Below are 16,996 nucleotides of genomic sequence, written 5' to 3'. Positions count from 1 at the left end.
ACATTTAATATAATGATTCTTTTATTTCAAAAAGCTGTTATCAACTTAGCATCCTAAAATTGATGCAATCCTTTAAAAAAATTTTATTGATTGATTTTTAGAGAGAGAGAGAGAGAGAAGAAGGGAGAAAGAAACATTGTTTTGTTGTTTCGCTTAATTATGCATTCACTGAGTCTTGTATGTGCTTTGACCAGGGATCAAACCCGCAACCTTGGCATATCATGACAATGCTCTAACCAACTGAGCTACCTGGCCAGAGCTTAAACTGATACAATTTTATGAGAGAGAAAGTAAGGTAAACATGAAAAAGATGAAGTACATGAATGAATCTCTATTGATAATAAAACCACTTAAGAGTTGGAATTTAAACTCAATCACTTCAATCATGAAATACAAAGATAAGACCACTCCGTGTTTTTCCTAACATAAGGTACATGACCGGGAAGTTTTTATTAAAGCAATATCTTTTGTTCACTAGATCCCACATAAAAATGGGTTATTTCACTTAGCATAATACTCTCCAGGTCCATCCATGCTGTTGCAAAAAGTAAGATTTCCTTCTTATTACTACAGTGTAGTATTCCATTGTGTAAATGTACCACAGCTTTATATCCACTCATCTAACTCAGCGATTTTCAACCTTTTTCATCTCATGGCTCACATAAACTATCATAATAGGTAGAATTTTGATTCATTCACACTGGACGGCTAGTGTTTTTTTTTTTAAATCTGGCAATCTAAGGGAAAAGAGGTAAGTGCCCCTAACTAAATAGTCAGGTGTTGCATGTTTTAAAATTCTTTGGCATACCTGTGTGCTGTGGCACACTGTTGAAAATCACTGATCTGATGGGCACAGCATGTGGGCTTGCTTCCAAATCTTGGCTATTGTAAATAATACTGCAATGAACATAGGGATGCATGTACTTTCTTTTGAATTAGTGTTTCAGTTTTCTTCGGATATATACCCAGAAGTGGAATCACTGGGTCATAAGGCAGTTCCATCTTTAATTTTTGAGGTAATCCTTAATGTTTTGAAAGTTAGTATTTTCAATAGGCAGGGCAGAGGGAGTGGCAAGGAAGTCTTTTTTTCTTGTGAATTTTCATTTTCATATAATTTCACACTTCTAAAAAGTAGCAAAAAATAATACACAGAGTTCCTTCGCCAAGCTTCCCCAACTGCTGTTATTGCTTTTGCTACTACTAAGACCCAACATTTATTCAGGTTAGTTATTTGCCAGGCACTGTAATTACTACGCAGATTATCTCATCTGATTCACATAATGCTCTAAAGTGAAGATTAACATCTTCATTTTTGAGAAAAATAAAAGACCAAAAAGGTTAAGCTGCAGGTCACAGCTAGCAAATGGAAGAGCAGGGATTTGAACCAAAGACTATCTGATCCCAAAGTTTGTGTTCTCACCCACTAAGCCAGTGGTTCTCAACCTTCCTAATGCCCGCGACCTTTTAATACAGTTCCTCATGTTGTGGTGAACCCCAACCATAAAATGATTTTTGTTGCTACTTCATAACTGTAATTTTGCTACTGTTATGAATCTTAATGTAAATATCTGATATGCAGGATGTATTTAGGCGACCCCTGTGAAAGAGTCGTTTGACCCCCAAAGGGGTCGCGACCCACAGGTTGAGAACCGCTGCATCTTGCCCAATTTTAGCACTTAATCATTTATTGCTTTAACCTAGTATCTTATTCCAAGTATAGGTCTTGCATCCAAAAATAAATTTTAAATAATAAGGATTTCACTTAAGCATAAAAAACATATCCTATTTAACACTTTTCTTATTCTTACTCCAAGTTAAGACATTTCCTCTTAGTAAGAAACAGTTCCTTCTGAAACTAATGAAAAGCTTGTGACCTGTTTTAGGCAAATCTTCATCAATGCATCATTTCTAAGTTTTTCCCCCCTTTCTTTGAAGCTACTGCTGGCTTTAATCCACATGTAAAGATAGGACTTTATGCTTATTAGGTACACCTACTGATAGGCTTAGTAAAGCACAGAAGATAAACATGCCATTTTACATTTAATAACATTTTCTAGTTTTAAAACATAAGTATAAATTTATTTCCTTACATTGAAAATAAAGTATGAAAATAGATCTGTAAGAAAATCAATGCAATAGTCTGCTTACCTTGCGAGCAAAATCCCCCTTCCCTTTACTGTAGGCTTTATTCTCAAGGAAATCATACACATAGTGAGCCAAAACTGGGGATGCTTTCATCATTTCAGGAGTTAATAGTAACTAACAGAAAAAAAGGGTAAAAATTTTAATTTTACATTTAAAAAACAATTATGCAGTTAAAGTCATCAATAATTCTATGATTATTAACATTAGGATATATACTATTCTCTCCATCTGCTATTTTGACTTTCAGTGCATCTAATATGAAAGTTGACCAAATATATTTACTATTCCATTTTCAGGTTTTACAGATAACCCTAAAATTCACATTAGTAAATTATTATTTTATTCACGTACTAATTTCAAATTTAACATTAATAAAAGTACATTAAAAAATCCAGGCAAAAACTTTTAAATACTGTTTTCGCCAACAATATTTCATGATATAACCTATCACTCTAGCTTAATTCCTTCAATGAAACACGTTTTGACATACTGAGTTCATTAGCTATATTAAAATGAAAATCTATGGGCAAAAATAAACATACACTTACCTGCAAATATGCATTAAGATCCTTTTTTCTCTTTTCTAAAAAATCCCTATCCATATTATTAAAAGTCTTTTTCCCAGGAAGCTTCAAAATACTTGACAGATTTTCAAACTGGAAGATAAAATACATTCAATAATCTTAATTTTTTAATAAAAGAGAAAAGAATTTTCCTAGTAACAATTTCTCTATATATTAAAAGCATCTTGAAACAGATCATTTTGCAATGTATTTTATTAAGCAAAAATCAGAAAATAGAAAATTATTTTCCAAATATGTCCAAATCACAGTTCTTTTTAAAATTTATTTTAGTTTTCTCATCACCATTTATCCCCTCTATGCCTTCTTCCACCTCCACCCATCCCCTATCACCCCCACAACCATCACACTATTGTTGTCCATGAGTTCCCTCTTTTTTTCTTTTTTGCTCAATCCCTCCACTCTCCCATCCCACCTCCATCTGCCTGGTCTCTAGTATGAGTCTGTCTCCATTTTGCTTGGAAATTTCTTAAATTCCACATATGAGTGAAATCATATGGTACTTGTCTTTCTCTGACTGGCTTATTTCACTTAGCATAATGTCCTCCAGGTCCATCCACGCTGTTGCAAAGGCAAACCACAGTTCTAATGTTATATATTACAAAGTAATTTCAATAAAGAATGACAAACATGGACAGCTGATGAAGATGGGCAATATTCACATGGGGTGTCATTTTAATACTTTCTCTAATTTTGAGATTGTTCAAATTTTTTATAATAAAAAGTTTTAAAAATATTATCTATAATAATCCTTTGACTTGTAAATAAAGTATTAGCAAATAAGTTTTTAGTGATCAAAGTTATGTGTTTCTGGCTTGTTAAAAAATCTTATAAAGAAATATTTTTATATTGATGACTTCAAATAAATTAAGTCTTGTAATGGCTAATTATTAAGAGGAGAAAAGGAAATTTTTAAATATTGCTTACAGCTGTATTACAATTCTGTATATACATAGCTGGAGTACTACACTGATACTTTCCCTCCAACCACATGAAAAGTAAAGTGCTAGACTACTTAACACGTGGGTGCACCTTCAAAGCCCCAGCTACGCAGTACGCTGCTGTGCCTCACTGAAGCAGTTTTAACCACACTAGCTACTAACAAACATTTTAAGATGGAAGTCATTTAGCTAGTGATTGTGCCCGGCCAACAGCCTAGCATCTGAAACTTCAATTAGCCTCATTGCTTTTCCCATGTGATACATATTCTGAAGTGAAACCATTTTCTAAAACCATTCTATGTTCAAAAACCCATTCATTTCTGGAGCAGAGATTAAAGAGAAGAGGAATGAAAAGGTGTAGGATAATTTTCATCCACAAACTGGAAGATTCTGATAAATTATTAAATGGAATGGCAAATCAGATGGTTGCTTGGAGCTATAATGTGAACAAGTTGATTGTATGTTACACATGAAAGTTAAAAGCAGTTATTTTGCCCCAGGCAAGGTAGGGGGGAAAGTGGAGAGGCAATTTACAGGGGAGAAGTTATGCTGTAGTAATATTCATAAATTTGGCGATTCACAAAACTATTAGAATATGTCCTTCTTGGATATCAAATGGCCAATGGATTAAATTTTTTAATCACACCTAATAGATGTAAATCAAAGTTTTCAAGGAGTCCTAAAATATTTCATTTCCTGGAATATTACCTACATTATCTTAAACTATGGACTCAATTTTACAGAACGCAGTTTACTCTGGCATTACCAATATGGTATGGACTGAACTGTAGTTCCCCAACATGAAGCCCTAACCTCCAGGTCAGAATGTGACTATGTGTGAAGAAAGAGCCTTTAGAGAGGTGATAAAATTAAAACAAGTTATTAGGGCGGGCAGGTCCTTATCTAATCTGGCTGTTGTGCTTCTAAGAGGATGAAATTTGGACCTACAAAATGCCACCAGGAATGAGAGCCCACAAAGAAGAGGCCATGTGAGGACACAATGAGAAGGGCAGTCACTGAAAGCCAAAAAGAGGCGCCTCAGGGATAAATAAGCCCAAAACTGAGATCTGGCCTTCCATGAGAAAGTAAGTGTCTGTTATTTAAGCCACCCATATTGTAGTATTTCATTAGGATGAAATACACCATGGGAATATAATAGTATCCAAGAAAACAATTTATTTCAGAAACTTTAAAATATTAAACATTATTAATAAAAAGAAAAAAATAAATGTTACAATAACAGTTATTTTCTCAAAGTCTAAATTATCAAACTCTTTTTAAAATTATCTGTCTGGAACAGAGGCATTGATGATTAATAGCTTTTTAAAGTATTATTATTATAAAAGGAAAAAATGGGAAAATTTTATACTTCATATTGACTTATTATAAACTTGGTATTTGAAAAATTATTTATAAGTACAAGATGGGCCATTCCTGAAAAGTAATATAATTCTATGCCAAAAATTCATAAAATATTTTTAAAGGCATGTAAAAGAAATTGGAAATTTACCTAAAGAACTCACAATAATAATAAAAAGTATTATAATGCTCACAAAAAACTCAAATACTATATGTAAATCATAGACATTCCAAAATCAAAGATTTTATTTTTCGACATCGAATATGTCATGTTTAGATTCCAGACACATTACTGGAAAATTTAAAAAACATTCTTGAAATTTTATATCAGGATTCAAAATGTGTTTATATCCAGGCACAAAAATACATTCACTCAGTTCCTTTAATTAATGCACACTTAATATCTTTTAAATCACTACTTTTATCTGTACTTAGTTACAGCTCACCCAGTGAAAAAGACATGCATAGTATCTACTGGAATATAAACTCCTAGAGGCAAGGACCTGTCTTGTTCACAATTATATTTGCAGCATTGAGAACTGCGCCAGGCATATAAGAAAAGTTCAATAAATATTTGTTAAATAAATGAATGGGGAGTTCAGACCATTTCTAAAATAATATGACATTTAACATTTTAATTATTTCCTTTTATTTTTATACATCTTTATTCATAAAGATGTACTCAACATGAACAGAAAAAGTAAACGTCCTAAGTTATTAATTTCATCTAAATACATTCAAAATAGTCTTTTTAATATGGGCTTCTGGAGTCAACACTAACCTGTTTTTAATCATTTTTAAAGTTATTAGTAGTTTATCTCACTCTCATTAAAGAAATATTTTAATGAGATTACCAATGCCAACCATTTTCCCTCTACTCTCTTAAATGAAAAAGGCATTTTCTGATTACTAAACTAGTACAATGCCATTTCAAAGCTTTAGTCCACCCAATCAAATGTCACCATTAATCAGTATAATTTGTATTGGCTTAATACCAGTTGTATATTTATAAGCCTTGAATGAAATCAAAGACTCTCAAGAGTTAAAATAAATTTCATAGATCACCTACTCCATCCATCTGGTGACAGTTTATTTTCTTCTAAATTAAGGATAAGAAAAAAATATTTAATAAAAAGTAGAACAGAAATAATTTGTTTGTTATCTTTAAGAGTCCTTATATTTCCATAAAACAAGAGGGTGGTATTTAATACAAATTTGGTTAATGTTAAATTTAATTTAGGTTATGGTTCTTAAAATAATGTATTGGATCAAAGATTTAACTGTTAAACTATTAAAATAAGGATGTCATCTAAAATGATTATAGCTGCCCTAGCCGGTTTGGCTCGGTGGATAGAGCGTCAACCTGCGGACTGAAGGATCCCAGGTTCAATTCCGGTCAAGGGCATGTACCTTAGTTGCAGGCACATCCCCAGTAGGGGGTGTGCAGGAGGCAGCTGATCGACGTTTCTCTCTCACACCGATGTTTCTAACTCTCTATCTCTCTCCCTTCCTCTCTGTAAAAAATCAATAAAATATATTTTAAAAAATAAAATAGCTGAAACCGGTTTGGCTCAGTGGATAGAGCGTCAGCCTGCAGACTGAAAGGTCCCGGGTTCGATTCCGGTCAAGGGCATGTACCTGGGTTGCGGGCACATCCCCAGTAGGAAATGTGCAGTAGGCAGCTGATCGATGTTTCTCTCTCATCGATGTTTCTAACTCTCTCTCTCCCTTCCTCTCTGTAAAAAATATATTTAACAAAAAAGATTAAAGGTGTGTGAAAAGCGATTTAAAAAATAAAATGACTATAGCTTTGAAAATTAAAAAATATTCTATAGTGATCTCCTTCCTTACTTTAAACCAAATACCTCTGATAAGCGCGCGCACATACACACACACACACACACACACACACACGACTCAAAATGAGAAATATACACTCATTTTAATTTCCCAAGGTATACCATGAATATTTTGTCTAGTCAACAGTGGTTATAATTAAAGTCTGATTTATTGGTTAAATGTTCAAAATCATTCTAACGTTTATACTGATTATACACAAATTCTTACTTTGTTTTCTTTCATTGGCTTTGGTCAATACCTTAACATCCTCAGAACTATTTAGAATTAAACATTGACTCAGGAAACAATTTAAAGCCAACACTTTAAAACCTCATTACCTGTTCAGTGATTCTCATGTGGAAGTCATGGAAGTCACTGTAACGACGATAGGTTTTCCACATCTCCTCACTGTTTAGATTGCGTCGGTGCACAGTGATGGCATACAATGCATATGTCTTGCCATGATCATTACAAACGCCTGCCACAGCATATGGGTCATAGTCAGCATATACTAGTCATTTAAAACAAAATGAAGAGGAACAAAAGACACAAAAAAAGGAGGAAGATGAAGAACAAAAACAAAAAGGACAACATGAAATGAAGAATTTGAAATGACAGACTGAGACAAAAGGATGTCACCAGGGGATAAAATAGAATCCCATCATCTGTACTCGCAACCATAAGGTATTATATATGACTAGAGGCCCGGTGCACGATATTTGTGCACAGGTGGGGTCCCTAGGCCTGGCTGGTGATCAGGGCCTAGCGGAGCCATCTCTCCCAGTCTGATCAGGGCCGGGCCAGCCAGGGCCTGCTGGCTGTTGGACAGGGCCCGGGGGCCTACCAGCTGCTGGATGGGGCCTGGGGGCCTGCCAGACAAGGCCTGCCAGTTGGAACCTGCTGGATGGGGTGAGGGACTGTGGGAGGTTGGCTGTGGAAGCACACTGACCACCAGGGGGCAGCTCCAGCATTGAGTGTCTGCCCCCTGGTGGTCAGTGTGCATCATAGCAACTGGTTGACTGGTCGTTCCAGTCGTAATGGTCACTTAAGGCTTTTATATATATAGATGGCTACACTGCAAAACAAGCTACAAGTTTATGATGACATGACCAACCATGACCAACCACACAACCAACCTACAGTAATGTCTACTTTGAACAATCTCCCCAAGGACTTTTACCTATATTATAGTTAGGATACCACAATACAACTTCACAGCATAGCATTAGAGCCTGAAATTTAATAGAGGAAAAATAACAGAAACAAAATAATAACCTTTTGTACTAGCCTTCACTATTTAGTTATATTTCAATTAAAATCTCCTCAGCTAAACAGAAAGCAAAAGCAATGGAATAAGACTTATCTGCTATTTTGGCAACTCATTTCTAATCAACAATTCACAAGTGTAGTTATTTTGGAGACTTTTTAAAGGCATTTTCCTACTAATTTCCCACAAACTATCCAAGTCCAGCAGTCTTTAAAATCAAAACCTGTTCACATTTTGTACTAATCTTATGAAAAGAGATGCCCTTTCAATCCTTTTCTTTGTATTTCCTAGTTTCCACTTTCTTATTTCTCTGCATTATATGCTCTTCTAGATTATTTCTTGAGGTCTCCAAAAAGTTTACTGAGTCTCTCCTCATCTGTATTTAGACTTATTCCATCCATTGACCTTAATTCCAATCACTATATTTTAATTTCTATAATTTACTTGGTTCTTATTTCATCGTGTTGTATTCTTATCTCTACGAATATTTTATACATACTCTCAGGCTAGGAGATGCTGTGGCACACAATCACTTCAGGATAGATGAATCTAGACATACCTATGTTGGGATATAAGATATAATTTGACAAAATATAAAACTGGAGAAAGGCTGGTTATGTTGCTCTCAGGAGCTTAAACTGTAGGTAACACTATATTTCACTGCTCTCCTCTTCCGATCATCCTTCTCTCAGAGACCTATGCATAACAAACTGCCATACACTTTTTCATCATGTGAGAACCGGCCCTCATTCAAGAGAGTTAGCATATAAATAAGGGAATGGCTTTATCTGTTGTGTTTAAGATAGGTTTGGGAAAGGAAAATAGAAAACAGAAGTCAATTAGGCACCAAACCATAACCAGTTAGGAGTTAATAACAGCAAGGAGAATAGCAAGGAATAGAAAAAGAAAGAGAAATGTAAGAAAGCATTCTACAAAAGAATAATCAGATTTATCACAAATTAATAGGCACAGAGATCATGGCCAGGATGTTTGCACCATAGGAAAAACAATGAGGTTATTATAAAAGCAGCACAGAAGACAGAAGGTAATTTGGTTTTAAAGAAGATAAATGAGGTTACATATATTGATTTTGGGATGATGGTAAGATATAACAGTGGAAATAGGTTTTGTTTTCATTAGGACCATGTTACTCATAGCAGGTGATGTGCAAACTGTTATTAATCTATAGCGAGATAAAAATGTAGGACCAGAATATAAATCAATCTCATCACTAAGCATATTGCTTAATTTAGCCAATATTTTTTAAAGCAAGATTTTGCAATGAAGGAAGCAGTAAGCAATTGTCTATGGACCACTCTTTGAGTAGCACTACACTAGACTATCAGTTCTTCCTATAATAAAGATGTTAAGAGTGTGAAGATCTAGATTCAGAGAGACTCAGGAGGCCAATCTATATATATAAAAGCCCAGCGGCCAGAACGGCAAAACAACCAGAACCACCAGTGGCTATGACACGCACTGTGGCAGCCAACCAGCCTGATCCAGGCCCCTATTGTCCACCCCCCCACTCCAGCCGGCCCTGCCCCTGATCTGCCCCCAACACCCCGATCAGGGACGGGGCCGACTGCCAACCACCCCGGGCCCCTCTCCCCGGATGCCCGCAGCCCCTCCCCACCATCAGCCTGGCCCAATGGGCCCCAATTGGGGTGGGCCGGCCGGACCACACTCAGGCCTCTAGTTGATAGAATGAATATTTATAGAACAAGAACTAATATAAAATCCCCATCAGGTTATTACTATTGTAATGAGTTCATTAGTCTTATAATAACCCTATGAGATAAGCATACTAATAATTAGTATTATTATCCTATTTTACATATAAGGAAATTGAAGAACAGAAGTTAAAGAACCCACCCAATTTCACCCAAGTATTAAGTGGCAAGGCTCGGGTTTCAACCCAAGCAATCTGGATAAAACGTAGTGCTCCTAACTACTATGTATGCTGCTTTTTTAGTATTTAAATGTTTGTCTGACAAGAATAACAATTTATTAAAAATACTTAGCATTGTGCTTCCTACAAGAAGCTAATAAATACTTGCTAAATAAATGGACAATGCAGCTGGAAAATCAGAACTCTCAGAGAAGAGAAAGATCCACAAAAGAAATATGGGCATGAGCATCTTCCTCTAGACATGAAAGCTTAAGGTCTTCAAGAAAGAAGTAAAAGCACAAATACTAAATGTTTGCACTTTAACAAAGACTTTCATATTTGGAAGACAAGCCAACCAAGAAAATAGAGGTTTATAAAATAATTTAAAATTTTAATGAAGGAAAAGGTGGGACAACTCTAGCAAAAGCTAGAAAGAAAAGCAACATGGTTTTATTGACAAGGTTTTTATCTAAGACCTTTAAGAGCAAAGTAATGTGTACATCAACTACTTGTAAAAAAAAAAAAAAAAAAGGGAACTGAGACAGAAATTATAGATAAGTTATTACAGAAATTTAGCAGAGAACAGAATGCAAAATGAGATTCCAGCTCCAGTAAAAGCAAAAGAAAACAGATTTTAAAAAAATGCCAATTATCTTTTAAACTGCACTTATACTATAAATTTCATTTCAGTATCTAAAATGTAAGCATTAAATTGAACTGAGATTTATTATCTCAGTATGTCTATACTTTAATATGTAATCTATCACAATACTCCTATATTCTAGGACCAGGGAGAGACCACATAAGAAAATGTCATTACCTACTACTTACTGACTTTATCTAATAACCTAATGGCAATGATGAATATTGATTTTTTTCTCAGTTCACTAACCATATTGCTGACTGAGATACAAAATCTTAGAGGTTTCTCACCTAATCCAAGCATGTCTTGAACTTCTGTAAACTCCTATACCTCTACAAGCTTCATTTATTCAGTTATCTAATTGGCTTTGTATTCATGAAAACAAATTTTGAACTAAAATCTGTCTCCCAAATGACTTAATGAGAATTATGCGGACAAATATCAGCTAGATGCAAATAAAAAGAGAGAAAGATTGGTTCGAGTTTATTAGCAATGACAAAATACTTAGAATTTGAGCTTTTTAAAATGTTAACAGTGACAACCTTACAGAAAGAAAATACCTATATACACAAGTAAGTAAATTTCAAAGAATTTAATGAGGAACATGCTGCAGGGGAAAAACTAACTTAAAAATATGACTATAGAAGAATGGCTTATAAAAATAAATGTGGAAAATAATATAAGGGTAATAATAATCAAATTTTTAAGTTTCTTACCTGTGTCTGAAATGTAAGCATGAAGTTGTATTAAATCATCAGAAGATACATTTGAAAGGTCATCTAAAGACTTGGGGGAGAGGGGGAATCAAGAAACAAGATTTTAATTTCATAGGAAAAAAGTGTTAAAGAATTCCACATCACATATGCATTACTCACCTTTGCCCCATATAATCTTTATATTATTTGTAAACCCACCCCTTCAACAATAATCCTCACTTTTACACCAACAGGAAAAAGAAAAGCCAAGATTAAGAAACTATAAAACAAAGTAATTTAGAAATACTCTTAATCAAATCAATCAGATTATTTCTTCCTTCATTGCTTGTCCATATGCTAAAATTTGCTACCTGTCAGTTATATTCAATACACGGCAAGAAAAAAATGTGGATAAAAATAAGTGGACATATTTTAATTAAATGTTTTGATTTTTTTAAAATGTTGAAATATACTACAGCCAACTCTGTATTATTTAACTGCACTTTTGTTAATTTAAAAATAATTTTAGTTAATTTAGATTCTTTATAAAATAAAATAAAGGCACCTACGTCACAGGATTATGTGAGGATTAAATGAGAAGACATGTAAAACATTTAGAAGACTGCCTAAACCAAAAAATGTTAACTATTATTAAGATTATGTATTAAATGGACTGAATCCATAGCCCAAGATGGATTTTAAATAATTAATTTTCAAAATTAATTTCACAAACAAAAATTATTACTAATTGATCGAGATCTTTTATAACTATGGCTTTTGGGTCTAAATTTAAAATTATATATATATTCATAGTCTCCACACATACAGAGAAAAGAAAATAAACATATAATGAAGACAGACTGTACAGAAAAGAGTTAATAGAGCAGGGTTGAAACTGCGTGAGACTGCTTGCAATCTTGGCTGTTGGATGGCATCTGGGAATTTGATTTAGGGAAGGTTCCTGCCATTCCCTAACTGCTGAGAGTGGCTCACACTACACGAGTTGTTTATACAAGGATGTGCTTTATCTTGAACACCTGCTTTCCTTCTGGAAATCTGGAATTTTGGCATATGCTAGGCAGAGTGTGCGTATATGACCTGCCTCCAATAAAAACCCTAGGCACTTAGTTTGGTAGCTTTCCTAGTGGCAGCATTTCACCTGTGCTGTAACATTCATCATGGGGGAATTAAGTTTGTGCCATGGGATTTCCATGGGAAAGGATTCTTGGAAATTTGTGCCAGGTTTACTCTAGGCTTAACTCCATGCAGCTTTTCCCTTGGCTGATTTTGGGTTATATCATTTCGCTACAGGCAGTCCTCCGGTTGCGTCAGACTTGACGTATGTCGCTCCGTGGTTACGTTGCCATCTCCCATTTATTTATATAAAAAAAGTTCCGTCATTTTGACATATGTACATATATGCTTTATATTTTTTATTATTTATTTACCACAAGTAAAGGTCAAGAATTGTTATCTTTCTTTTAAATTTTTTTTTACTGTTTCACTTCATTTCTGCTGTGTATGTGCTCCATGTGAGTGAGGTAGGTGCTTATGTAGGTGGGTTCCAACTTACGGAGAAAATCGCCTTACGCCACGCCATAGGAATGGATCTCCCACGTAACCCAAGGACCTACTGTCATAAATCCTAGCCAGGAGTATGACTATGTCATGGTCTGTGACACCTCTTAGTAAATCACTGATCATAGAAGTGGTGCTGGGGACCTCTGACACACAAACATATGGTTGTGACATATTTTACACTTCAATAACCAAATGAACTGAATGAACTTTGAAGTCCTAATGTGATATTACCAATTATTAGTAAAAGAGTCACCTAAATAATTAGAATGTGCCATATCGATGACATAAAACCATTTAAATTAAGGCAATTGCACTCTTAGACAGCCAAAGTGTATCTACTAAAGACCGATCATTAAGAGAGGCAAATGTGATAAATCCATACAGATATCACTGCACTCCCCTGGTCAAGTGGGAGGATCATCAAATTAAATCAGGTCTAGTCCAGCTTCACCACTGATACCATAAGAGACTTTAGCCATATCACCTAGTCTCTCCCAAATCTACTTTTCTCAATAATATAATGCCAGCTCTAAACTCTGTCAGGATAGAACAGTGGTCAGCAAACACATTAGTCAACAGAGCCAAATATCAATAGTGCAACGACTGAAATTTCTTTTGAGAGCCACATTTTTTAAACTTAAACTATATAGGTAGGTACACTGTTACTAACTTAATTAGAGTACTCCTAAGTCTTAGGAAGAGCCACACTCAAGGGGCCAAAGAGCTGCATGTGGCTCGCGAGCTGTAGTTTGCCGACCACTAGGATAGAATATGAATGAAAATACTTTAAAAAGAAACAGAATTTATTTTTAAGTGCTCATATGACCTATAATAAAATATTGCAGTAGAAATAGCACAATCTTTGCTTTAATATTACCCTTATATGAAAAAGAAAAGATGCAGAGGAAACAGAGTATTCTACAAAATTTAGATTATCTATGCTATCTTCAAATTACAAACCAGCACAGGGAACATAAAACTGGCTGGTGTGGCTCAGGGAATAGAGTGTTGGCCTGCACACCTAAGGGTCCCAGTTCAACTCCTGGTCAAAGGCACATATCTGGGTTGCAGGTTCCATCCCCAACCTGGTCCGTGCATGTACAGAAGGCAACCAATCCATGTGTCTCTCTCACATCGATGCTTCTCTCTCTCTCTCTCTCTCTCTCTCTCTCTCTCTCTCTCTCTCTCTCTCTCTCTCTCTCTCTCTTTCTCTCTCCCTCCCTCCCTCCCTCCCACTCTCTTTAAAACCAACCAAAGGTTTTGTTACATTGGAAACTTATTCTATATAATGAAAATTTTGCTAACATTTTCTTCCTGCTCTAGGAGCTATTGTTTTTTGTTATAAAGCTATAACAAGTAAATGATAATGATACTAAATGATTTAGGAAAACATTTTAAATGTTACAAAATATCTGACATAACGCTCTGGCTGATTTGTTGCAATATTTTGTTGAAGGTTATACTTTGTATGGTAATAGAGAAGTTACTCAGTGAGGTTATTTTAGAAATAAGTGTATAGTATAGAAAACAACATAAGATAATGGACCTCTATACCACTTAACTATTGCAAAAAGTCTGAGAGAAAGTTATGCAGGTGGAAGGAAAAACCAAGCAATCTCCCAGGACACCCTGCAAACTCTGGACTGAAACTTTAGAGAACACTAATATTTCTTCCTACTAGCATTTTATGAATTAAGTTATTCAATGGAAATACTATAAAAGTACTGAAATGTTCATTACTTCACAGCTCACCTTGTATAACTTGAAACATCAATGAGAGGTCATATGCTAAAAACCTGTCATTCTTAAACCTATAATCATAGAATACTTGCCTAATTCACTATAAAACTCTTTACAATTAAAAAAATTTACAACCACCTGAATCTATTATAGTGTAGACTTTAAGAAATATCTAGAAGTTTTCAGGTATCCCAGCTAGTTTTATATTTCTTTTCTAAATACAAAAGAAGAAAACTAATTCCAATGTAAATTATTTATGTCACAAATTTACTACCTATCATTGTACTAAGTAGAGTAATTTAAAAATACTAAATGAAAATAAGTTTCATTTTCAAATTCTAATTCACAGATGTCTTATATCTGAATTTAACATTTCTTTAAAAGTACAATTTCCTATTAACACTAATGGATGATTTGGAGGCTTCTAAATATATTATTCATTTTCATGTTAAAGCTCATATTATTTTCAAGCCACTTTAATAATTAAGTACCCATAACAGTACGTACCAAATTTATGCTTCCTGTAGGGGACCCATTGAAAGATTCTGTGGGAAAGAAAATTCAACTTAGTATACAGTAAAAGACTTTTGAAACGGTTGCTTTATCTAAGGTTCAAACACCAAGAATGAAAGTTAGCCAAGCCAAAGACATAACAGAAGATAAAAGAAAACTGTCATATACTACTCCCATACACCTGTTCCTCTAAGCCCTATGGTTCTCCCAGCCAGGAATTTCAGTGAATATATATATATACTAGAGGCCGGTGTATGAAATTCGTGCATGGTGGTGGGGGTGGGGGTATCCCCTCACCCCAGCCTGCACCCTCTCCGATCCTGGACACCTTGGGGGATGTCCGACTGCCAGCAGTCGGACAGCCTTCTCACAATCCTGGATCGCTGGCTCCTAATTGCTCACCTGCTTGCCTGCCTGGCTGCCCCTAATTGCCTTGAGGTGTCGGCCTTATTGCCCCTAACTACCCTCCTACCCCCCGCTGGCCTGATTGGTCCTAACTGCCCCCCGCTGCCGGCCAGGCCGCCCCCAACTGCCCACTCCCTGCCGGTCCGGTCGCTCCTACTAACTGCCCCCCCACCCCGCCGGCCTGGTCACCCCTCATGGCCCCCCCCACTGGTCAATTTTAAAATCAGACTTGTTAGTGACATCTCTGGTTTTGTCAAGAAAATTATGGTAACTTAAATTTGTAGATATTCCAGCACATATGGAAGAAATTCCAATATCAACATATGGGGCTGCCACTCAGACACACGAGAGATAAACGCTGTGACACTTGAGATTTCTTTTGTTCACTGTGACACTTAAAATTTGTTTGTGTTATCTACACTAATAAAAAAGAAAGATGGCCCTGGCTGGTTTGGCTCAGTGGATAGAGCGTCAGCCTGCGGACTCAAGGGTCCCAGGTTCGATTCCGGTCAAGGGCATGTACCTTGGTTGCGGGCACATCCCCAGTGGGGTGTGTGCAGGAGGCAGCTGATCGATGTTTCTCTCTCATAAATGTTTCTAACTCTCTATCCCTCTCCCTTCCTCTCTGTAAAAAATCAATAAAATATATTAAAAAAAAAAAAAAGATGTAAATTGACCATACCTTTGAGACGCCCACCAGCTATTCAGGAGTGGGTATGCAAATTAACCCAACAAAGATGGCAGGTTTAATTTGCATACGCAGTGCCAAGCGGCTGGGGCGGGACACTTGCGTCGTCACCATGGCAACAACGCAGGTGTTCAGCACCAGCCACTCTGGGCCTCTCGGCAGTGTGGGAAGGTGGAAGGCAGCTCCGGCTGGAGCAAAGGCGGTGCCGGCAGCCAGGGGAAGGAAGGCCCATTCTTGCACGAATCTTCGTGCATCAGGCCTCTAGTCATGAATTAAATGCCTAAAATGGTAAATAGGGTGTGCATTCTTCTTTGGAGCATCAACAAAATTTAGTGTTTTCGAGGCTTTTTGTGTTGATGGTTTATTTTTATTTCGAGCTCACTTTTGTTGATATTTCCGTAGAACTGAAAATTATTATTTTGTTACTGAATTTATCGCTGTAATATATCATACTGTGCAAATAAAATTCAATCCCCATAAATGGCATCAGATGAAGAAATAATTGAACCAAGCACCTCACACAAAAAAAATGCCATCCTTTATTCAACTCCAGAGTTAGATGATTTTTTTAAAATTAAATTCAAAATATCATGGTGTGTGGGTATGGTTTCGTTTTGGACACGTGGCAGTTAACTGGCTAATGTCTTTTGCCTCGGGCTTTATCTACATCTCAGCAAATTAAGTTACCAAGTAAATATATGATAAAGC

The 16,996-nt window shown here is 35.7% G+C and overlaps 1 protein-coding gene across 16 annotated transcripts in view; it reads right to left on the bottom strand.

Moving 5' to 3' along the window:
• The window catches only part of SNX13 (sorting nexin 13), a 103,695-nt gene that overhangs the window by 17,743 nt on the left and 68,956 nt on the right, over positions 1–16,996 (bottom strand). For 8 of the 16 annotated variants that reach the window (XR_004970868.1, XM_036327968.1, XM_036327970.1 and 5 more), the window contains 5 exons: positions 15,190–15,227; positions 11,383–11,452; positions 7,204–7,376; positions 2,694–2,801; positions 2,149–2,259 (listed from right to left, as the gene is read on the bottom strand). Coding sequence is in view for 13 of the 16 variants with exons in the window: in XM_036327968.1 (XP_036183861.1) it covers positions 2,149–2,259; positions 2,694–2,801; positions 7,204–7,376; positions 11,383–11,452; positions 15,190–15,227 (500 nt within the window). In the remaining 3 variants the exon portion in view is untranslated. Of the gene's footprint in view, positions 1–2,148; positions 2,260–2,693; positions 2,802–7,203; positions 7,377–8,631; positions 8,692–11,382; positions 11,453–15,189; positions 15,228–16,996 lie in introns of those variants that run through there. The other 8 variants (XM_036327969.1, XM_036327978.1, XM_036327972.1 and 5 more) reach the window with 7 other exon arrangements.

The sequence above is a fragment of the Myotis myotis genome, unplaced genomic scaffold (assembly GCF_014108235.1).
Source record: "Myotis myotis isolate mMyoMyo1 unplaced genomic scaffold, mMyoMyo1.p scaffold_m19_p_11, whole genome shotgun sequence".
NCBI classification, from domain to species: Eukaryota; Metazoa; Chordata; class Mammalia; order Chiroptera; family Vespertilionidae; genus Myotis; species Myotis myotis.
This window is presented reverse-complemented; position numbering and strand designations above follow the sequence as displayed.